Source organism: Gigantopelta aegis, chromosome 3 (genome assembly GCF_016097555.1).
Source record: "Gigantopelta aegis isolate Gae_Host chromosome 3, Gae_host_genome, whole genome shotgun sequence".
NCBI classification, from domain to species: domain Eukaryota; kingdom Metazoa; phylum Mollusca; class Gastropoda; order Neomphalida; family Peltospiridae; genus Gigantopelta; species Gigantopelta aegis.
The window spans coordinates 37,118,366-37,140,034 of NC_054701.1; the positions used below are offsets into that span (position 1 = coordinate 37,118,366).

General features: G+C 36.6%; 2 protein-coding genes across 2 annotated transcripts in view; one reads left to right on the forward strand and one right to left on the reverse strand.

The window, feature by feature from the left end:
* Window positions 1-13,785, reverse strand: part of LOC121367977 (mitochondrial sodium/calcium exchanger protein-like) — a 36,030-nt gene extending 22,245 nt beyond the window's left edge. The window contains exons 1-6 of the mRNA XM_041492451.1: window positions 13,354-13,785; window positions 10,365-10,514; window positions 7,899-7,951; window positions 3,822-3,879; window positions 3,545-3,656; window positions 255-422 (exon numbers count right to left, since the gene is read on the reverse strand). Of these exons, the coding sequence (XP_041348385.1) occupies window positions 255-422; window positions 3,545-3,656; window positions 3,822-3,879; window positions 7,899-7,951; window positions 10,365-10,514; window positions 13,354-13,683 (871 nt within the window). The 5' untranslated portion in view covers window positions 13,684-13,785. The remainder of the gene's footprint in view (window positions 1-254; window positions 423-3,544; window positions 3,657-3,821; window positions 3,880-7,898; window positions 7,952-10,364; window positions 10,515-13,353) is intronic.
* Window positions 13,786-17,074: 3,289 nt separating this feature from the next.
* Window positions 17,075-21,669, forward strand: part of LOC121367979 (3-methyl-2-oxobutanoate dehydrogenase [lipoamide] kinase, mitochondrial-like) — a 46,888-nt gene continuing 42,293 nt past the window's right edge. Inside the window, exon 1 of the mRNA XM_041492453.1 lies at window positions 17,075-17,553. Coding sequence (XP_041348387.1) covers window positions 17,365-17,553 — 189 coding nt within the window. The 5' untranslated portion in view covers window positions 17,075-17,364. The remainder of the gene's footprint in view (window positions 17,554-21,669) is intronic.

Below are 21,669 nucleotides of genomic sequence, written 5' to 3' on the forward strand. Positions count from 1 at the left end.
AGATTAATAAGTTACATTCTAAAATTAATTGGCCCACTTTACTCACTTTTGAAATGATGATACGTCTAATTATTTATGGGCTGAAAATTGTGCTAAAAATAGTTTAGGGTTACGGACATTTACAACACTTTTATTTTGAACCTACATAATAATTTGATTTTTAACTTGGGGCAGCAATGCATTATCTTATATCCTGAGTTGGGGTGTTCCCTTGTTCCCCTCCTTTTACTTCCGATGTCTGTGGTTTAGTTTACCCAATGCTTCATATTTGGTGATTTCCTGTTTCCACAGAATGTAGAACAGCCAAAACACAGCAGCCAAGAAAAATATGACATCTCGAAGAAATGGTCGTTGCATGGCATCAAAAGGGCTGACAATAGATATGGTGCCAGCAATCACCGTCGTCACAAACATACCAGCACCTGCGAATACAAACAATATACACTGAGAGTCACACAGAATACACGGTTCAGTTTTGTCTAAAACTGGATTATAAATGAAAAATACTTGTACTTGACTGGGCTAGCTGTAAAAGCTTTGGTACACCAGGGACCAGTTGTTCAAATGTTGGTTAATTAACTAAAACCAAGGACTAAATCAATACAAATAATAACTGAAAACATGTATGTTGAAATTTGATTTAGAATAACCAAATGTATGCACACACTATCAAATCTAAAGTTTATTTTGTATTTGTGAGAAAAAAAAAAAAAAATTACAAGGCAAACTAACCCAGGGTTAATTTAACTAAGCTTTGAACAATAAGGTTCAGGACTGTTAATTTCATGAGATTCATGTCTTATGAGGGGAGGGGGAGGGATGCAACAGCTTCATTTAAAACCTGTATAGCATATATTAAGATAAATGATATTTACAGCACCATTAACATTTTTATTTTGAACCATATGGATAATAACCAAGACTGCTTCTTTTAAAACCTGTACAGCATGTGATAAATGATATTTACAACACTATTACCATTAACCAGTGTTATGCAAATCTAGCTACATGTATGATATGCATACCCAAACATTCTATTGCAAGGGTATTCCATTAAATAGAACCATGAAGACTCAATAATTTTTGTTCAAGGTTGTATGGGAAGGGAATTGGACTAACAGACTTAGGGTTTCCACGAGTACTTGGAGTACTCACGCACAGGCCGAGTACAGAAAGACTCGAGTTCGTTCACAAGACACGAGTACCCGTACAAGGTGGAATACAATGATCAACTATAATAAAATGGACAATGTAGGACAATAATTTCAGCAGTAGATAATCAACGATACAAGTTACACAATAATTATATGATCATGTGCTAGTTTCTCTTTTAAAAACTGGCCGTTCATCCGTCAGATCATATCAACCGGTTTGTAAATGCTATACAATGGCATGATTTGGCATCCATGTTCAGCCCTGGAATTAAGATGCATGTGCTATTTTAGTTTATTCCTTAATCTCATCATCATCTAAGTGTAAGCATCGGGTACTCGGGTCTGGGTCGAGTTTGACCCTCGTGGACTGGAGTCAAATATTTTGGACTTGTGGAGGCCCTAGACAGATTACAAATATAGAAATCTGCAGTCTTAATTCATTTGATAACCTTGTCACATTTGTTTTTTAATGTGCAATATAAATGCTACAGTTGTAACACTGTAATTTACACGTATTTTGCCATTAAAAAAAAAAAAAGCATTGTTACACAAAGCCGCATTCCACATATTAGGGGTGGTAAACCGGGAGCCCAGAGAGGTTTAATTAGCATTGAGAGTACAAAAGGTTTGAGGCCTGGAATATGTAGGTGTGGGCTGTGGGACCCCCAAATGGTCATTCTTAAGTGTCATCTCCTGTACCAATCCAAGGAGCCACCCCTCAAAATACCCCAAATTTTAATTTAATTAGCATGGTTGAGTACACCAATCAAATCTACGCCAAAATGTTCTCTGTTGATGTACTAATTAAGATCCACTATTCTTAAGTGTCATCTCCTGTACTTAGTCCACTTAAGAACGCCCCTAATTAGCACTAATTAGAAGTTTAATTAGCATGGTTGAGTACATCAACGAAACTGATGCCAAAATATTCTTTAGGGTATCCTGACTAAGGATCAGTGATTCTTAAGTGTCAACCCCTGTACCGAATCCACTTAAGAATGGGTCAAAGGTCAAAATCCACCCAATTTCAGGTTTAATTAGCACGATCGAGTATATCAACGAAACCCTCCCCACAGGGAATGCCATTTTTTATACTATGGAATTTACTACAGGCTATTTATTTCTGAGTCAATTGTTTTCTAAATTGCACACAAAAATAGTATTTTTTTGTTATTTCCAAAACACTTTTACTTTTCTTCTTAAGTCAAACCAAAATGAAATTATTTACAAAAACCATTTTCATAGGAGGATGGGATGGACACTATAGGTGGACCCATTTGCTTCTTTTTTTTTTCCTGATCCAACCAGTGCCCCATGATCATGTACCAGTACATCAAAGGCTGTGGTATATTCTGTCCTGTCTGTGGGAAAGAGCATATAAAAGATCTTTTGCTGCTAAAAATGTAGCGAGTTTCCTCTCTAAGACTATATATCAGAATTATCAAATCTTTATATCAAACAGCCAATGATTAATAAATCAATGTCCTTCAACTAATAATACAGTTTTATTCAAGACATGGATCAGCTACTGCAGCTAAATGATATTAAGGAGTGAGATGCACCTCAGTGGTAGACCACTAACCCAGGGCTTCAAGATTATGGTAGCCTCACTCCCATGGCTAGTGATATTCAATGTTGGGCTAGTAAATAACTACTATTGCCATGCCCGATGGCTAGTGAAATAAATGGGTCAAATGTTGCAGTTAAGTCTATTTTGTAAATATGAATATGTTGCCCCTACCCCAATCCCCAATGTTAGTGTTTTTTAAGCTCTTATCTCCCTGTTTAGGTGACATATCTGATTATTACTATTTAATAAAATTGTATTAACTTAAAGTAAAGTAGTGCTAGTGAATTTTTAATCATGGCTAGTGAATTAAAAAGATCACTGATCCCATGGCTAGTGGATTTTATAAAAACATTCTAGAAGCCTTGCAGTAACTTGAGGTGCTATGGTTTGTAGGATCGATTGTCCTTGATGGATACAGTTTTCTCCCCATCCTAATCCCAGTGCCCCATAACTGGTACATCAAAAATCATGGCATGTACTATTCTTTTTGTGGAAAGGTGCATATAAAAGAACTCTTGCCGCTTCATTGGTAAAAGAAGCATATGTGGTTTCAGCAGGTTTTATCTTGTTCTTTCTATCAACGAAATTTCTAAATAAACATGTTTTCTTATATACGTGTTTGTGAGAACATCATTTATTATTTTTCATAACACATACTAATAACACACATATGTGTGATAAGAACTTAAAGAGGTTTAGAGAGGTTATGCTCTGTACTGATATTTTTTAAAAAGGATATTGAAAAACATCTGGTTTTGTGGCAATTCCAGTTAGGAAAGGACCCTGTTTTTAAAGGTTTTGCTGTACAAAACAAACGTACCAAACAGAGCCCCAACCGCAAGACCTGCATCTCCATTCTTGGCACTATTAACAGCCGCAATGGCTGAAAAAATATCTGGTGCTCCATTTCCAAATGCTAGGAAAGTAACACCCTGCAGGAGGTTAAGAAAGTAAACAACAAAGAATCCAAACCACTGGAAACAAAATCAAGTAATTGAAATTCAATCTATCACCACCATGAAAACATATTATATATCAGTGTTTGATGAAAAAAATATTAGGTAAATTCTTTAATTCTGATGTAACAAAAAGGATACTGCAATATTGTGACTGAGGTGTAGTGTCTGGGAAATCACAGTCAAAGCTGGACAGAAGCTACAATGGAGAAACAGAAATTATACAGTATATGTACCATTGTTAAACTGCTTAGTATACAATATATCATTTATAAGTTTGTGCATTTCTCATCAAGGGACTATAGCAATACATGTATATTAGATACCAGGCCCCTGTTCCGCAAAGCGATGTTAGCCTTAAGATCACCTTAAGTGCATAGTGCTAAGATTGCTTCGTGAAACGAGGCCCAGAAGGCAAGGAAAAAAGATACCGGTAGCACCCCAAAACAAAATGGCGACAGATGTTAGAAAGTCAAATGCAGACTCAGAGGCAGATGAAGGATTTTTCTAGGAATGGAGTGCAACTTCAAAAGGTGATACCTACAGTATTCTAAAGAATATTAGTTACCAGTGCCATATTTAAATAATTACAAATGAATCAATCCCACTCATAATAACTTAAAAATTTAAGAATATTAAAATTGTAATATGTTTGCATGCCTTGTAAATAGAGTTGCATTTAGTATGACGGCATTCCTGTCCTAACAAATCATAAATCTCTTGAAATGGCGAACATACAAAATCTGGAAAGTTGACTGATGTTAGCCAGATAGTCATCAGAGACGTTGCACAAGGATTTCAATGTTCAGCATCACATGTTTTTTCTGCTATTCAGCTTCAAAACAATGAAGACTTTTTAAAATAAAGTTTGTTTTGTTTAACACCACCACTAGAGCACATTGATTAATTAATCATCGGCTATTGGATGTCAAACATTTAGTAATTCTGACACATAGTCATGAGAGGAAACCCATTACATTTTTCCTAATGTAGCTAGGGATCTTTTATATGCACGTTCCCACAGACAGGAAAACACATACCACAGCTTTTAACCAGTTGTGGTGCACTGATTGGAACACAAATTATTATTTTGAGATAAACATAACAGTTTCAGTTCCTCATTTACAAATAACAAGGAACCATTTCTCAACCTCAAATATCCTGGGATAATGTAATAACAGCCATTGAGATAAAGGGACTATTTCTCAACCCCGAGATATCCTGGGATAATGTAATAACAGCCATCGAGATAAAGAAACTATTTCTCAACCCCAAGATATCCTGGGATAATGTAATAACAGCCATCGAGATAAAGGAACTATTTCTCAAACTCGAGATATCCTGGAATAAAGTAATAACAGCCATCGAGATAAAGGAAACTATTTCTCAACCTTGAAATATCCTGGGATAATGTAATAACAGCCATCGAGATAAAGGAACTATTTCTCAACCTCGAGATATCCTGGAATAAAGTAATAACAGCCATCGAGATAAAGGAAACTATTTCTCAACCTTGAAATATCCTGGGATAATGTAATAACAGCCATCGAGATAAAGGAACTATTTCTCAACCTTGAAATATCCTGGGATAATGTAATAACAGCCATCGAGATAAAGGAACTATTTTTCAACCTCGAGATATCCTGGGATAATGTAATAACAGCCATCGAGATAAAGGAACTATTTCTCAACCTCAGGATATCCTGGGATAATGTAATAACAGCCATCGAGATAAAGGAAAAACCTCGAGTCTGGGATAATGTAATAACCTCGAGATATCCTGGGGAAACTATTTCTCAACCTCGATAATGTAATAACAGCCATCGAGATAAAGGAAACTATTTCTCAACCTCGAGGTATCCTGGGATAATGTAATAACAGCCATCGAAATAAAGGAACTATTTCTCAACCTCGAGGTATCCTGGAATAAAGTAATAACAGCCATCGAGATAAAGGAAACTATTTCTCAACCTCGAGGTATCCTGGGATAATGTAATAACAGCCATCGAGATAAAGGAACTATTTCTCAACCTCGAGATATCCTGGGATAATGTAATAACAGCCATCGAGATAAAGGGAACTATTTCTCAACCTCGAGGTATCCTGGGATAATGTAATAACAGCCATCGAGATAAAGGAACTATTTCTCAACCTCGAGATATCCTGGAATAAAGTAATAACAGCCATCGAGATAAAGGAAACTATTTCTCAACCTCGAGATATCCTGGGATAATGTAATAACAGCCATCGAGATAAAGGAACTATTTCCCAACCTTGAGATATCCTGGAATAAAGTAATAACAGCCATCGAGATAAAGGAAACTATTTCTCAACCTCGAGATATCCTGGGATAATGTAATAACAGCCATCGAGATAAAGGAACTATTTCTCAACCTCGAGATATCCTGGAATAAAGTTGCCATCGAGATAAAGGAAACTATTTCTCAACCTCGAGGTATTCCTGGATAAAGGAACTATTTCTCAACCTCGATAATGTAATAACAGCCATCGAGATAAAGGAAACTATTTCTCAACCTCGAGATATCCTAGGATAATGTAATAACAGCCATCAGCCATCGAGATAAAGGAATAAAAGAACTATTTCTCAACCTCGAGATATCCTAGGATAATGTAATAACAGCCATCGAGATAAAGGAATTATTTCTCAACCTTGAAATATCCTAGGATAATGTAATAACAGCCATCGAGATAAAAGAACTATTTCTCAACCTTGAAATATCCTAGGATAATGTTAATAACAGCCATCGAGATAAAGAAACTATTTCTCAACCTTGAGGTATCCTGGGATAATGTAATAACAGCCATCGAGATAAAGGAAATTCGAGATATCCTGGGATAATCTCAACCTCGAGGTATCCTGGGATAATGTAATAACATTTCTCAACCTCGAGATATCCTAGGATAATGTAATAACAGCCATCGAGATAAAGGAAACTATTTCTCAACCTCGAGGGATATCCTGGGGATAATGTAATAACAGCCATCGAGATAAAGGAACTATTTCTCAACCTCGAGGTATCCTGGGATAATAATAACAGCCATCGAGATAAAGGAACTATTTCTCAACCTCGCCATCGATGATAAAGATTTCTCAACCTAAAGGAATAAAGGAACTATTTCTCAACCTTGAGATATCCTGGGATAATGTAATAACAGCCATCGAGATAAAGGAACTATTTCTCAACCTCGAGATATCCTGGGATAATGTAATAACAGCCATCGAGATAAAGGAACTATTTCTCAACCTCGAGATATCCTGGAATAAAGTTGCCATCGAGATAAAGGAAACTATTTCTCAACCTCGAGATATCCTGGGATAATGTAATAACAGCCATCGAGATAAAGGAACTATTTCTCAACCTTGAAATATCCTAAGATAATGTAATAACAGCCATCGAGATAAAAGAGATATCCTGGAATAAAGTAATAACAGCCATCGAGATAAAGGAACTATTTCTCAACCTCGAGATATCCTGGGATAATGTAATAACAGCCATCGAGATAAAGGAACTATTTCTCAACCTCGAGATATCCTGGAATAAAGTAATAACAGCCATCGAGATAAAGGAAACTATTTCTCAACCTCGAGATATCCTGGGATAATGTAATAACAGCCATCGAGATAAAGGAACTATTTCTCAACCTCGAGGTATTCCGGGATAATGTAATAACAGCCATCGAGATAAAGGAAACTATTTCTCAACCTCGAGATATCCTAGGATAATGTAATAACAGCCATCGAGATAAAGGAATTATTTCTCAACCTTGAAATATCCTAGGATAATGTAATAACAGCCATCGAGATAAAAGAACTATTTCTCAACCTTGAAATATCCTAGGATAATGTAATAACAGCCATCGAGATAAAGAAACTATTTCTCAACCTTGAGGTATCCTGGAATAAAGTAATAACAACCATCGAGATAAAGGAAACTATTTCTCAACCTTGAAATATCCTGGGATAATGTAATAACAGCCATCGAGATAAAGGAACTATTTCTCAACCTTGAAATATCCTGGGATAATATAATAACAGCCATCGAGATAAAGGAACTATTTCTCAACCTCGAGGTATCCTGGGATAATGTAATAACAGCCATCGAGATAAAGGAACTATTTCTCAACCTTGAAATATCCTGGGATAATGTAATAACAGCCGTCGAGATAAAGTTTGACCATAATTTACATGTGACTTACAAATCTTCTGCTGTGACAGCCAAACCCACAAAGAGAAACAGCCACCATACAAACTGTAAAATCAACAAATGATGTTTTAAGTTATGGTTACACAGTCATCTCTCCATTCTATCACATTGTTTAATAATGCTAAACACTCATCAAGTTTGCGTTTTCACTCTCAGTTAACATGGAAATGACCATTTGCCAATACTGCCAATGTCATGTAACTTAAACAAGTTGATACCGAAGCCTAAGACTGATGCAATTTCTTTGGTTTATCTTAAATATTAACACAATATATTCAGTATCAGATAATATTTTTTAACCTTGAAGGGATATACAGGCGCGTATAAAAAACAAAGAGTGTAAGCAAGCATGTTCTGAACTTTGTTTTAAGGTTCAAAGATTTCTGTGCAAGCACTTTATTTCACATGAGAACATAGCCCAGTTGTAAACCACTCACCAGATGCACAATCCGTTTCGAATTAATAGCCTTTGATGGGTTTTCTTTTTCATTATGTGTGGTTCTTAACCATACGTTTAATGCCATATAACAATAGACAATAAAAATGCACTGAGTGTTTTGTTAAATGAAAAACATTTCTTTCTCTATACGTATTACATTTAGCACAAAATTAAATAACAAAAATGTTGTAAAAACCAAGCACATACAAAGACGGAAGCACTAAACCCACTTCAAAGAATAAGAAACCCTAAAGAATAAAAGATTTCGAAATATTCAGTCTTTATTCTTTAACCTGAAAAGTGCTCAATTCACTAGTCAGGACAGTGAGGAGTATTCATTTCATTTCAACTTATTCTCGTGCTTATATCCAATTAAGGTTCAAGCACGCTGTCCTGGGCACACACCTCAGCTATCTGGACTGTCTGTCCAGGAGAGTGGGTTAGTTGGTTAGTAGTTTGTGAGAAAGAAGAGGGTGTAGTGGCCTTACACCTACCTATTGAGCCCATAAGAACTTGCTCTGGGTTGGAGCCAGTACCGGGCTGCGAACCCTGTACCTACCAGCCTATAGTCTGATGGCTTAACCACGACGCCACCGAGGCCAGTGAGGAGTATCTGCCCTTCATGGATACCATGTTATCATCCCATTATGCCCTAGAGCTTCTTAAGTTCACAATAACTAATACTATTTTTTACATAATGTTGATTCAAAGAATGGCAAAGAGTCAGGAGGAAAATTAAAACTATAGTCCTTCTCACGGGTAATGCTTTTTTTTAGAATTTACTTCAAGTTAGTTATTTCTAAGCCGATTGTTTTCTAAATTGCACACAAAAATAGTATATTTTTTTATTTCCAAAACACTTTTACTTTTCTCCTCATGTCAAACTAAAGTGAAATTATTTACAAAAAATATTTTTGTAGGAGGATGGGATGGACTATAGATGATCCATTTTAAAAGCTTAGTTATTACAGTTATATTTGATATTGAAAATATAAGGTTTGCATTATGTACATGTAATGGACTAAAGTGAGTTATTTTTCAAGAATCAACAGTTAACCATGTATTCTCTTACTTAATTCATTATTAATTAAATAATGTGGCTGCCAAATTAACTACCGGTACTATTTTATATTTTTTAATTAAATTTTTATTAAAATGGTACGGAATATTTACATAAATAATAACCTAAAATACGAGGATCCTTTTGGACCTAACCTGAATGATATGGCCAGTAATTCTAAACAGTGGATACATGGCCGGCATAAAAATTAAGCGTATAACACATGCTAAACTTGTAATTTCTGATTTCTGATTAAGTATTCAACAATCTTCATTGTATTTCATCTGAATACATTACTACCAGTGTCACTTGTATCAGGTTTATAACACTTATTTGATTTCATTTCAACTTATTTTCGTGCTTATATCCAATTAAGGTTCAAGCATGCTGTCCTGGGCACACACCTCAGCTATCAGGGCTGTCTGTCCAGGACAGTGGGTTAGTTATTAGTGTTCGAAACCATAAAGGTATATGAACACATTAAAAACCTAACCATGACCATGTTAGTTGTTAGTGAGAGAGAAGAGGGTGTAGTGGACTTACACCTACCCATTGATTAAGGCCTAAATTACATGATGATGTTCGATGATCAATGCATTTGTGGACTAAAGCATTGTACTTGTTTACAATGTACACAGTTAGTCAGTTGTTGGTTCTAATCCCCAAGCTCAATGTACAAAAATTTCAAACTGTATTGTTCTCAACTGTGGACTCTTAAAAAAAATCTACAATTAGAATAATAGTATGACATCACAGGTATGGATTAAACTCGGTGCAAAACAAAAACAGTAAACAGCTGTTACATTATTAGCATATATAACAAAAATTATATGTACGCAATTGTTGCACAGATGCAACACGCTTAACTTCCTACCAAAGATAATCAATATCGATGTGGCACAAGAGTATACTAGAGCACCAGCCCCCCAAAATATATATATACATATATATGTACTTACCACAATGGCTAGGGCTAGTGGCACTATCTGCAGTGTACAGTACACAAATAAAGTGTAGTTGATAAAACCTTCACTTATTTTGCAGTCATCTGTAGAATTGACAAACTGGCAAATGTCCGTTATATTTGGAAGTTTGTGGAAATCACTACACTGAAATAGAAAACACATCGTTATCACTTTTATACTTTTAAACATTACATTTCACACACAAAAGGGAATCGATGAATTGGCACATAACTCTTTAATGAATAACGTTAAAATTCGTATCAAAACATTATTAGCTTTTATACCAATACCAACTAGCAAAACATTTTTTTTAAATCTCAGTGTAAATAAAAAAAGTTTCTTTACAAATTACCATCAAATTGCATAGGTTAAAATTAAATATCCTTTTTTTGTTAGGGGGCGGGATGTAGCCCAGCGGTAAAGCATTTGCTTAATATGTGGTCGGTCTAGGGTCGATTCCCATCAGTGGACCCATTGGGCTTTTCTCGTTCCAGCCAGTGCTTCACAACTGGTGTAACAATGGTTGTGGTATGTACTATCATGTCTGTGGGATGGTGCATATGAAATGGCGACAGCGCGTTTCCTCTCTCAATATCTGTGTGGTCCTTAACCATATGTCTGATGCCATATAACCGTAATTAAAATGTGTTGAGTGTGTTGTTAAATAAAACATTTCCTTTCTTCCTTTTTTGATAGATGATAGCAACTGATGGAACAACCAAGGTGAATCACCTGCAATTCTGCCTTTAGTCGTCATATTTCTTGTTCCAATCAGTGCACCACAACTAGTCAAAAAAAAAGAAGATGTTTGGTTTGTTTAACAACACCACTAGAGCACATTGATTCATTAATCATCGGCTAATGGTTGTCAAACATTTGGTAATTTTGACATACAGTCATTAGAGGAAACTGCTACATTTTTTCTAATGCAGCAAGGGATCTTCTATATGCACCATCTCACAGACAGGATAGCAAATACCACTGCCTTTGATATACCAGTCGTGGTGCATTGGCTAGAATAAAAAATAGCCCAATGGGCCAACCGACAGGAATTGATCCCAAACTGACTGCGTTATCAAACGAGCACTTTACCACTGGGCTACGTCCCATCCCCAACAACTTGTCAAAGGCTGTGGTATGTGCTATCCTGTCTGTAGGAAAGTGCATATAAAAGATCCCTTTCTGCATTAGGAAAAATGTAGCGGGTTTTCTCTAATGACTATGTGTCACAATTACCAAATGTTTGACATCCAATAGTCGATGATTAATTAATTAATGTCCTCCAGTGGTGTCGTTAAAATGTTCCAGCATTTCATCTTCACCCTTGTATAAGAAATGTATAATCTATACAATTTGATAATAATTTATAATGAAACTTTTTATTTCGAGAGATGGTATAGGTTTAAAACTTAATTATATATTTTTATGCATTTTAGTATTATGCAGTATGTAATTATGTGCCAATTAAGCAATTCCTTTTTGCTGAAAAATACACTATACACAACAAACACCACGTGTTGTACATACAGTGAAATCTCTCAAAATCAGACATTCTATAAACTGGAATTGCCTGAAAACCAGACATTTTTTACTGTCCCTTTTTAAAAATCAGTACAGTACTTAACCCTTGTAAATCGATTACCTCTTAAAACCGGACATTTCACTTGGTCCCAAAAGTGCTTGTTTTAGAGAGATTTCACTGTACATTTATTATGTGAGGGTTTTATACTTTTGTAACATGTTTCTTTCTAAACTGTAGAACATGCACAGCAAAAAAAGTATGCACTGTTAATATTACCCACAATTCAATGCTTAAAAAACGTTTCCTCGAATACATGTACATATATATATATATTATTATTTTTTTAAGATATAGCCTTCAGACTCCTTTCCTTTCATCTTATTTCTTCCCAATCTTTTGCGGTCCACCTACAAATCCTAATCATGGTGACTCCAACCATAACAGGGGTAAGATGTAGCCTAATGGTAAAGCACTCGCCTGATCAAAGCTTGAAATAGGAAGTAAAATATGGCCTTCTGTACTTTGTTAAAAGTAACAAGCCAAAAGAAATATATCCTGCTAAGAAAAAGAAATGGCCTGATGGAAATAAGACAGCACAGTGTGAGGGGAGAGCTTGGGTCAGTGTATGAAAAATTACGACCTCTGAGATGTATTTTAGAGCATTATACGGAATTAAAATGTATCATAATCATGAGATAAATATCAGAAGAGATATAACCGTACATGTATACATCCGTCTCTTGAAAAATTACCTGCAGTTTTTTTGTGGTTTTATCTAAGGAAATGTTTTTTTTAACAACGCACTTCAACACATTTTATTTACGGTTATATGGCGTCGGACATATGGTTAAGGTCCACACAGATATTGAAGGAGGAAACCCGCTGTCGTCACTTCATGGGCTACTCTTTTCGATTGGCAGCAAGGGATCTTTTATAGGCACCATCCCATAGACAGGATAGCACATACCACGGCCTTTGACATGCGCGGTCGGTCTGGGATCGATCCCCGTCAGTGGGCCCATTAGGCTATTTCTCGCTCCAGCCAGTACACCACGACTGGGCATGGTATGTGTTATTCTGTCGGAAAAATATCCGCCCGGTCCCCCCCTACCCTAACCCTTACATTTAATCCCAACCCCAACCCCAACCCCAACCCCAACCCCAACCCCAACCCTAACCCTAACCCCTAACACTAACACTAACACTAACCCTAACCCCTAACCCCTAACCCTAACTAAAAATAACGGAGGGGACCGGGCGGATATTATACCGTACACATAATAAACCTCGACATACGACATGCATGTTCTAAAAAATATGAAACACGTCTGGCCAGCATTCTCCAGAAAATCATTTCGCTTTCATTTTTGTGACAGGAAAATCATTCACGTGTTTATGTTATTGCAATGCGTCACTTCCGGTTTGATAATCGCACAGTACTCGGTACTTGTCGTGTCTTACCTTTACATCGGTGCTGTGACCTTTGTAAACATTATCAAAACCGGTAGTGGTAACTCCATTATGCCCGAGCGACAGGTGATTGTGATCGGCTTGTTCTTCGGTCAAATGACCTGGTGAAATACCGCTTTCTTGATTTTCGTCGATTATCCATTTTAAGCGTCGGTTCAGCAAGCCATCTTCTGAAGTTATTTTGGCACTGTCTCCAAAAACATGCTGCCAAGTTTGGATCAGATAATTACTTTTTAATGTGATGAAAAGAAACAATGCTACAAATCCGAAATAAAACACAATTTTCCGTGCTTGTTTAATTCTACCATTTACACTTTCCATTTAAGAAGTCACAATAACCGGGACACCTGTCGGTCGTTTGACTATAATATACTTTGACAGGTACGTGTAATTGGCGTTTACCTATTACAATTAGAAGTACGTAAGTCACGAGGTCTTCTACTTCAGTATCGGATCACATGGCGATACACGCTACGCGTGACAAGATGAGCTAAATTTATTGAGTGATTACAAAAAAACCCGCACAAAAAACCCACGCCCAAACGTGAGCTTGTCTAAAGGAGCTGTGACTGTCAAAAGATAGTCACGACTGATAATCAAATTACATTTAACATTGCTGTGCACAGAAAATATGGGGATCCCCAGTCATTTCTTTTATTTCATTTCAACTTATGTTTGTGCTTATATCAAATTAAGGTTCAAGCACGATGTCATGGGCACACACTTAAGCTATCTGGGCTGTCTGTCCAGTGGGTTAATGGTGAGAGAGAGAGAGAGCTAGAGAGAGAGAGAGAGAGAGAGAGAGAGAGAGAGAGAGAGAGAGAGAGAGAGAGAGAGAGAGAGAGAGAGACGGACAGACAGACAGACAGAGAGAGACAGACAGAGAGAGAGAGGTGGGTGTACTGGTCTTACACAGGTCTACTCATTGAGTCGTTAAAACTCGCTCAGGGTGGGAGCCGGTACCGGGCTGCGAACCCAGTACCTACCAGCCTTATGTTCGATGGCTTAATAACACCACCGACGCGTTCACGTCTTTTTTTCTTCATCGTTTAATAACCTTGGCTGTGGGAAATGTTTTAGGGAGGCTCATAAGCGTACGAAACTGGTTGGGTGGGTGGGTTTAGGGAGGCTCATAAGCGTTCGAAACAGGGGTTGGGTGGGTGGGTGTCAATTCCCCCAGTTGTTAAGCAAATCTCCGCATTCGGGAAAACTGAATTTTCAGACTAACTTGTAGTAGCCTAAAATAAATTTGTTATCAGTAATGCATTCGTAATAATAATTATAAAAAAACATTGTCATATAAAAAGCTACTCACGCACGCACAGGTACGACGGAAACAAGTTAACATAGGGAGCGGGGGTTACTGGAAACAGCCAATACATTATTGACGCAAAAAACAACTAACAAACAACAACACCCCCCCCCCCCCCCGCAAAAAAACAAACAAAAAACAACAACAAACAAACAAACAAACAACAACAACCCAAAAACAACACCCAAACAAACAACAAACAAAACAAACCCCAAAACATCAACTAGATCTTTTATTTTTATATAATTTTCCCCAACTTCGGCACCACCAGTTTTTAATTATCTCCAGTGAGTCTATTTATAACGTGTCAACTTTAAATATGGTGAAATCTCCTCACGCACATAATTATGGTACTCCCACGCATAACCAGTAAACTAACGCATAACACTTGGGATGGTGGTAGGTCACCACGACCTACGTTTTCACGCAATACTGCACATTATTTGGCAGGGTAATATAATATTCCGTATCAAGTCATATAGCATCATCAAACCTTGCATGCAAGTACAACTTGGATTGGCGGTGTATCACCTACCATATCTAGGTCACCACGACCTTACGCGACTTTTCGCCCAATACTGCACATTAAACGAAATCCTTGTCCGGGTCATATTTTTTTTTTGACGGGCGTATCATGTACCTTACCGATACTCTAGTTATCGTGTATGTCTGCAGCGATACCACGTTTTACGTCAGACGTAAGTAAGTAATTAACCTCGCTACCGACAAATTTAGCAGGCGTTTATAAATGGTAGATCTTATAGTCTAAATAACTTTTAAGTTTATGTATTTTAACGCAAACCTAAAATACGCCATAAAAACTATGGGATCATTGGGGGTAGAGGGGTTGGCCCCCAATAAAAATATTGTGGGGCCAGTTGCCATGACTTTGTGGAAAGATCTACCTGTTATTTTGCCCCTCAGTAGACCCTATCTGGTAGAAAAGGGTGGTGTACTTTTATGTACCGTTAGATGAACCGGAGATGTCGATCATTCATTCATGGACATTCGTTTTGCTGAACCGATCAAACTTTTAATATTATTATTTTAATAAAGATTTCAAAATATCTAAAAAATAAGGCTTTTTGTGGGATACTTTTTTTTTCTGTTCAAATTTATTTCCATATTTATCGAATGAATTGATCGCTTTGATATTGCAAGCGGATAAAAAGTAGTTTCGGATACATTTCTTATTTATGGTGATCATAGTCAAAAGTATGAGTAATAGTCAATCATAGATTACATTATCAAACGGGCTAAGTGAAAAAAAGCAATAAAGTATTGCAGAGCAATTAACGAAATGTAAGTGCCGATTTCCAAGAGATCTCATTGCAAGCAATACGATACGATACGATACGATACAATCTTTATTGCAACCATCAAGTATGTTTACACTGGTTAGGGGGACAGATTCCTTGGGCTCGGGGTAAAAGAACACACAGAGGGTACATAAAAAGCCATATACCCCTCGTGATGCTTCTACAACTTATAATATACATACATACATATATACAAACCTCAGGCCCGTACGCAGAAATTTATATGGGGGGTGGGGTGCGTAATCGACGGTCCAAAGGGCTATAGGAGGGTGCGGGGACATGCCCCCCCCCCCCCAATTTTTTTTTTTAAATCTAGAATGCAGGAGATGCATTTTACTGCATTCTGGGAAGTAAATTGGACTGGAGGGGTTGATTTGCCCGAAATTTTACCCAGATAAAAATTGCCCGAATTTCCCCCAATTTTACCACTGTTTTGCCCGAATTTGGCCCTCCCCCCCCCCCGGGTCGTACGCCCATGTGCGTACGCAACCCCCCCCCCCCCCGCGTACGGGCCTGAACCGAAAATCCTGTCTACGCTAGTTGTCTTATCCTACAATTTATTTTTATTTTTGTAAATAATTTTAGTTTCGTTTGACGTAAGAAGAAAAGTAAGTGTTTTGGAAATTACCCCCCCCCCCCCCAAAAAAAACTAAAAAACAACAACAAAAAAACAAAAAAAAACCCACCCCACAAAAACAAACAAACAACCGAAAACAAAACATACACACAACCCCTCCAAAACAAAAACCCACCCAAAAACAAAAACAACAAAACAACACCACCAAACACTATTTTGCGTCCAATTTAGAAAACAATCTGCTCAGAAATAAATAACTTAAGTAACTGTAGTAAATTCTGAAGCAACTAAAACAACACGACAATAATGATGGTAATTTAAAAATTAAATATGAGAATAATATATTATTCATATTAAATAATAACATTTAAAAAATTAAATTTAATAAGTAAGTTTTCTTCAAAATCATTCAGTCAAATTATCGCTTTTTTTTTTATACACGATTGCTACATGATACTGATAGGAAGAGTGGAAGTAATATGTCACGTGACCCACCACTAACGTTTGTCAGAGATTGCGCAGAGGAAGCGCAGTAGAGAAGAGTCGACGAAAAAAGGAACGAAGAATGGGTCGATGTAGACCCATATATCTACGTTTTTACTCGGTATATCGTCATAAAAGACTAGGAAAACAGACTTTAGAATATGAACTGGTTTCTAACCACTATGTATAGCATTAACGTGACGGGAAAACCCATGGTATATTCGTCTTTGTGAAATTATTGCAACAGCTGTAAGTTCAAAGTGTGGGTGTGTGTACTTTTTTGTTTTCGTCGTCGAATCTTCACAATCGCAATGGCAGTGCAATATTCGTCTGGATTTTTTGCAATTCGTCGGAAACTTGGCATGCCGATGACACTTATGTACAGAAGTCTTTCGGACGAAGTCTTCAACCGAGCCACTGACGATTATCAAGAAAAAGAAAGGTCGAGATCAGTGACATCTTTTTATTACCAAAGCGCCATCGACCAGGCTGCAGCTAAGGTAAGGTGATCAGCTGATCAGTGGATTACGTCAGCCGTAGCGCTAGCAGAAATATGTGTGATGATGTAAATACTGAATACAATAATATACTACTGTGTGTAAAAACAACAGCAACAAAAGTTTAATGAGTGTTATTTATTCTTTAAAATTCCTTCAGTCTTCAATGTGCGATTTGATTGTTGGTGCAGGGTAGGCTATTGAATAGGCCTAGTGAACTTGATTGAACTGCCCTTACCACTCCCAAAATCTATAAATAGGCTATATGCTGAAAGAAAGTGTTTGCCATTCAAGCAATATATTAAATAATTTACAATAATTCCATTTTCAGTCATAAAATAAATTGGTTTGCGCTCGACATTTAAGGGGCCATTAAAATATTGTGTAGCGTTGTAGGGGTGGGTGAGTGAATTTAACAGCGTTATGTAACACTCTTTTATTTTTATTAAAATGCGGCAACAGTGTTTAACATGATGTAAACACAATAAGGATTATAAATGGAGTTGAAATACGTATCTGTGCTTTCCCAAATCGCAAAACAGTGTTAAAATTATATTGCATCCATAGCATGAGATTTTTGTGAATAGGAAGGGTCTCCAAGCATTACGTAATATTTTTTGGGGTGTATGGTCTAGCGTTATCATTCCCAGTCTGGAGCTCGACGCATACTGCACATGCTTTCATGTGCTCAACTTGGGAATCCTCCATTTTGTTTTGTTTTTGTCAGCGAAATGGAGTTTACTGGGATGTATGAGGCCATTGGAACTGATTGAACGCTGGAACGCTTCTCGTTTCAACAGTCTGCATCACCAGGTTGGATTCTTTTTTAGCAAGATTACCGGTACTTGCCTCCATCCATGTCATTTCTCTGGTTGACTTGTTTTTCTGTGACTCGTATGATGGCCATTATGCAGAATGCCACAGTTGTTTGTGTTTGGTCCCTACATGTGCGAGCCTGTCCTAGCAGCACTGGAAGATTGACCGCCCCACTAAGAAGAAATAGGATGGGGAGTCAGCCCCTACTACTCTTTTCTAGACTTTTACTTTGTTTTATATATTGATACCATCTCGTATCCTTCGGAGTCTGCACCACTATACATGATGACTGGACTATACCCTAGTCTGATACTCTCTCTCGTTCAGACGGATGGCTTCTCAAGATCTGTATTTCAGCATAGCACTACACCTTCAATGTCTAATGACTGTCAATCTAGGTGGGGTTTTTTGCAGGATGCAACCCATCTCGTCCCTACAAGCTGTGCATCCTAATGACCGTAACGAGGTTTTATGTGGACATATAGATCGGACTTTAAACTTTTAGACCTTCGTTCAAAATTTTATGTTGAAATTACTTTCTTTTTTTAATATTATTAAATAGTCCAATCATCTATACTTTCTTATATTTATTTTTGGAGTGTCCTTCTAAAATGTTCCAAATTATATAAATATTCGGCCAAGCAGTCAATTCTTTTTATTTTTGGCTTGTAACTTTCTATTTTATTTGTTTTAAATTCTATTAAGTATTTAACTAATTGCTATTTTCAAAAGTCTGCCCAGTTTCAACTCTACCCCACAGACCCAGTCACTGGCGAAGTCAGAGATTATCCCCGGGAGAGACGTGTTTGAACCATAATTGGACATAGGCACGTTAATATGTTATCCAATCCAATCTAGCATTATGGATCTTTACAAAGGGTGGGTGGGACTCGTTTTGACAAAAATAGCATTACTTAATATTTGAACGGCCCCTTATCTTGATTCTTGATGAACTAGAAATACACTGAATGAGTGTTTGAATGGCTTGGATGTTGGATGTAAAACCAGTTTTAGGGGTCGTCCAAATACCGGTATTACGTAATACTATTGTTGTCAAAATTAGACACCCTCCCTGTAACGCTTGACCATATACATCCAAAATATTACGTAATGCTTGGAGACACCCTCCCTCCATTTGCAAACAAGACATGCAATGGGAAAAATATAATTATAATGTACTACTAGCTATTTGGGAAAGTGCAGATCTATACACATTTCAACTCTTATTTATAATCCTTATATATATTTCTGCATACAATATTAGTGGCTGTATATTAAACATGTTTCTGACCGTTCTAATATTTATACTAGGTTAAATTTCATTTTATTTCCTAAACTATTGTTTTTTCGTACGTATGAAATTATTTGAAGACAAAATCCAGTTTGGGCTTCTTAGAAATATTAAGACGATCAGAAGCATGTTGAATATACAGACACTAATATTCTAAACAAGAAAATATATCTAATATGTAAGTTTAATCGTAGAAATATTTTATTAGTCGGAAACATCTTACAATGCAGCAAACTCAGGAATGTCCCTTTAAAGTGTGTTACATAACACTGTTAAATACATCCACCCACCCTCTGTAAAGCTACATAACGTTTGGACCTATACCCACCCCCTCGAGCATTACGTAATATTTGAATGGCCCCTTAGCAGAGGTGGTCTAGACGGGCAAGTGAAATTTATGGAGGTTGGGGGTAAAATCATTCTCCCCCCAAAATATATTTATAAAAAAAATATTTTAATCCCTGTTTTTCCTAGAAATTTGACGAGGCATGGTAGACAAAACACTTTGGAGGCATTTTCACCATTTTCAGGGCACTATTTTGCATTAAAAACAAAACAATTTGAAATAAACATAAATGTAATTAATGATAATGCTTTATTACCCATATGGGCTAAAATATACGGGGTAATATTTTTTCGATCTCTGCACAGTGTGCAGATTGCTTCTACAGCCACTGATTGGCTGGCTTAAAAATCACGACATTTGGTTGGTTGCGTGCTATGGCCGGAACTTCACTTTCATTCATATAATGTTTCCATTCATGAGTCGGATTACACATACGTTATACGATCTACACAGATTTACAAAAAAAAAATGAACTCATTTGTTTGGTAAACATGAAATGGTATATTTTCATAAGCAGCGGCTTTAGTAATATATAAAAATAATTATTTTCAAATGCAAATACAGTTGTATTATTTTGTACTGTAAACATTTGGTTGTAAAAAGAACGTCGTTAATGCTATGACGTCACTTACATTACGTCATGTAATGCGCGTAAGATTATATGACGTAATGGCTGATGGCTTTGTTGTAGACTGCAGAGGAATTTTTACATTAAAAATCAGTTAAAATTGACAATGGGTAATAAAGAGAATAACCAAGGCTCGGGTTTACAACATTCATTCACTCGGGACAGATAATTCGTAATTCCTCATAGCTCGTTAGTTATTCTCTAATTAATAAATGAATGGCAAAATATATAACAGATATTTTTATTAATTAATAATACATTTTTTTTAGTGTTTCATCAAGGCAATTTTAGAATTAATTATTGAAAAAGGCTTTTTAAATCTCAGTGCAGCATGGCACAGGTTAAGGCAAGATGGTGCTAGACTATTGAGGCATGGTGCTGCACCATGCTAAAACAAGCTAGGGAAAACACTAGTTTTTTGTTTAATGACACCACAAGAGTACATTGATTAATTAATCATCGACTATTGGATGTCGAACATTTGGTAATTTTGGCATGTAGTCATCAGAGGAAACCCACTACATTTTTCCTAATGCAACAAGGGATCTTTTATATATGCACTTTCCTACAGACAGGAAAGAACATACCACGTACTGCCTTTGACCAGTTGTCGTGCACTGGTTGGAATGAGAAAAAATCCAACCTGAATAGTTTCAAATATATGGCATGTATGTATGTTTAACATGTGCCATATAACTATAAAATAAAAACTCACTGAGTACACCATTAAATAAAACAGGTTGGAGAATTGTTATCATTTAACTGTGAAGACTAACAATTAGCACTGTGTGAGGTTTTCTGACCTGAGGTCAAACATGAGATCTTATCTGACCAGATTAGTTTGTTTACTTGCATGTTTTATGTATTTCTGTTGTTTAATAGTAATAAAATCAGTTTTTACTTTAGCTTGTTGGTTTTAAGTTGTGTGGGAACCTTGAGATTTGTCCTCAGTAATCCTTAGTTTTACGCACATTATTTCAGATATATATGTTTCTTAGTTTGTCAGGTTACGTCTGATAAATGGATCAGTTTATGGAC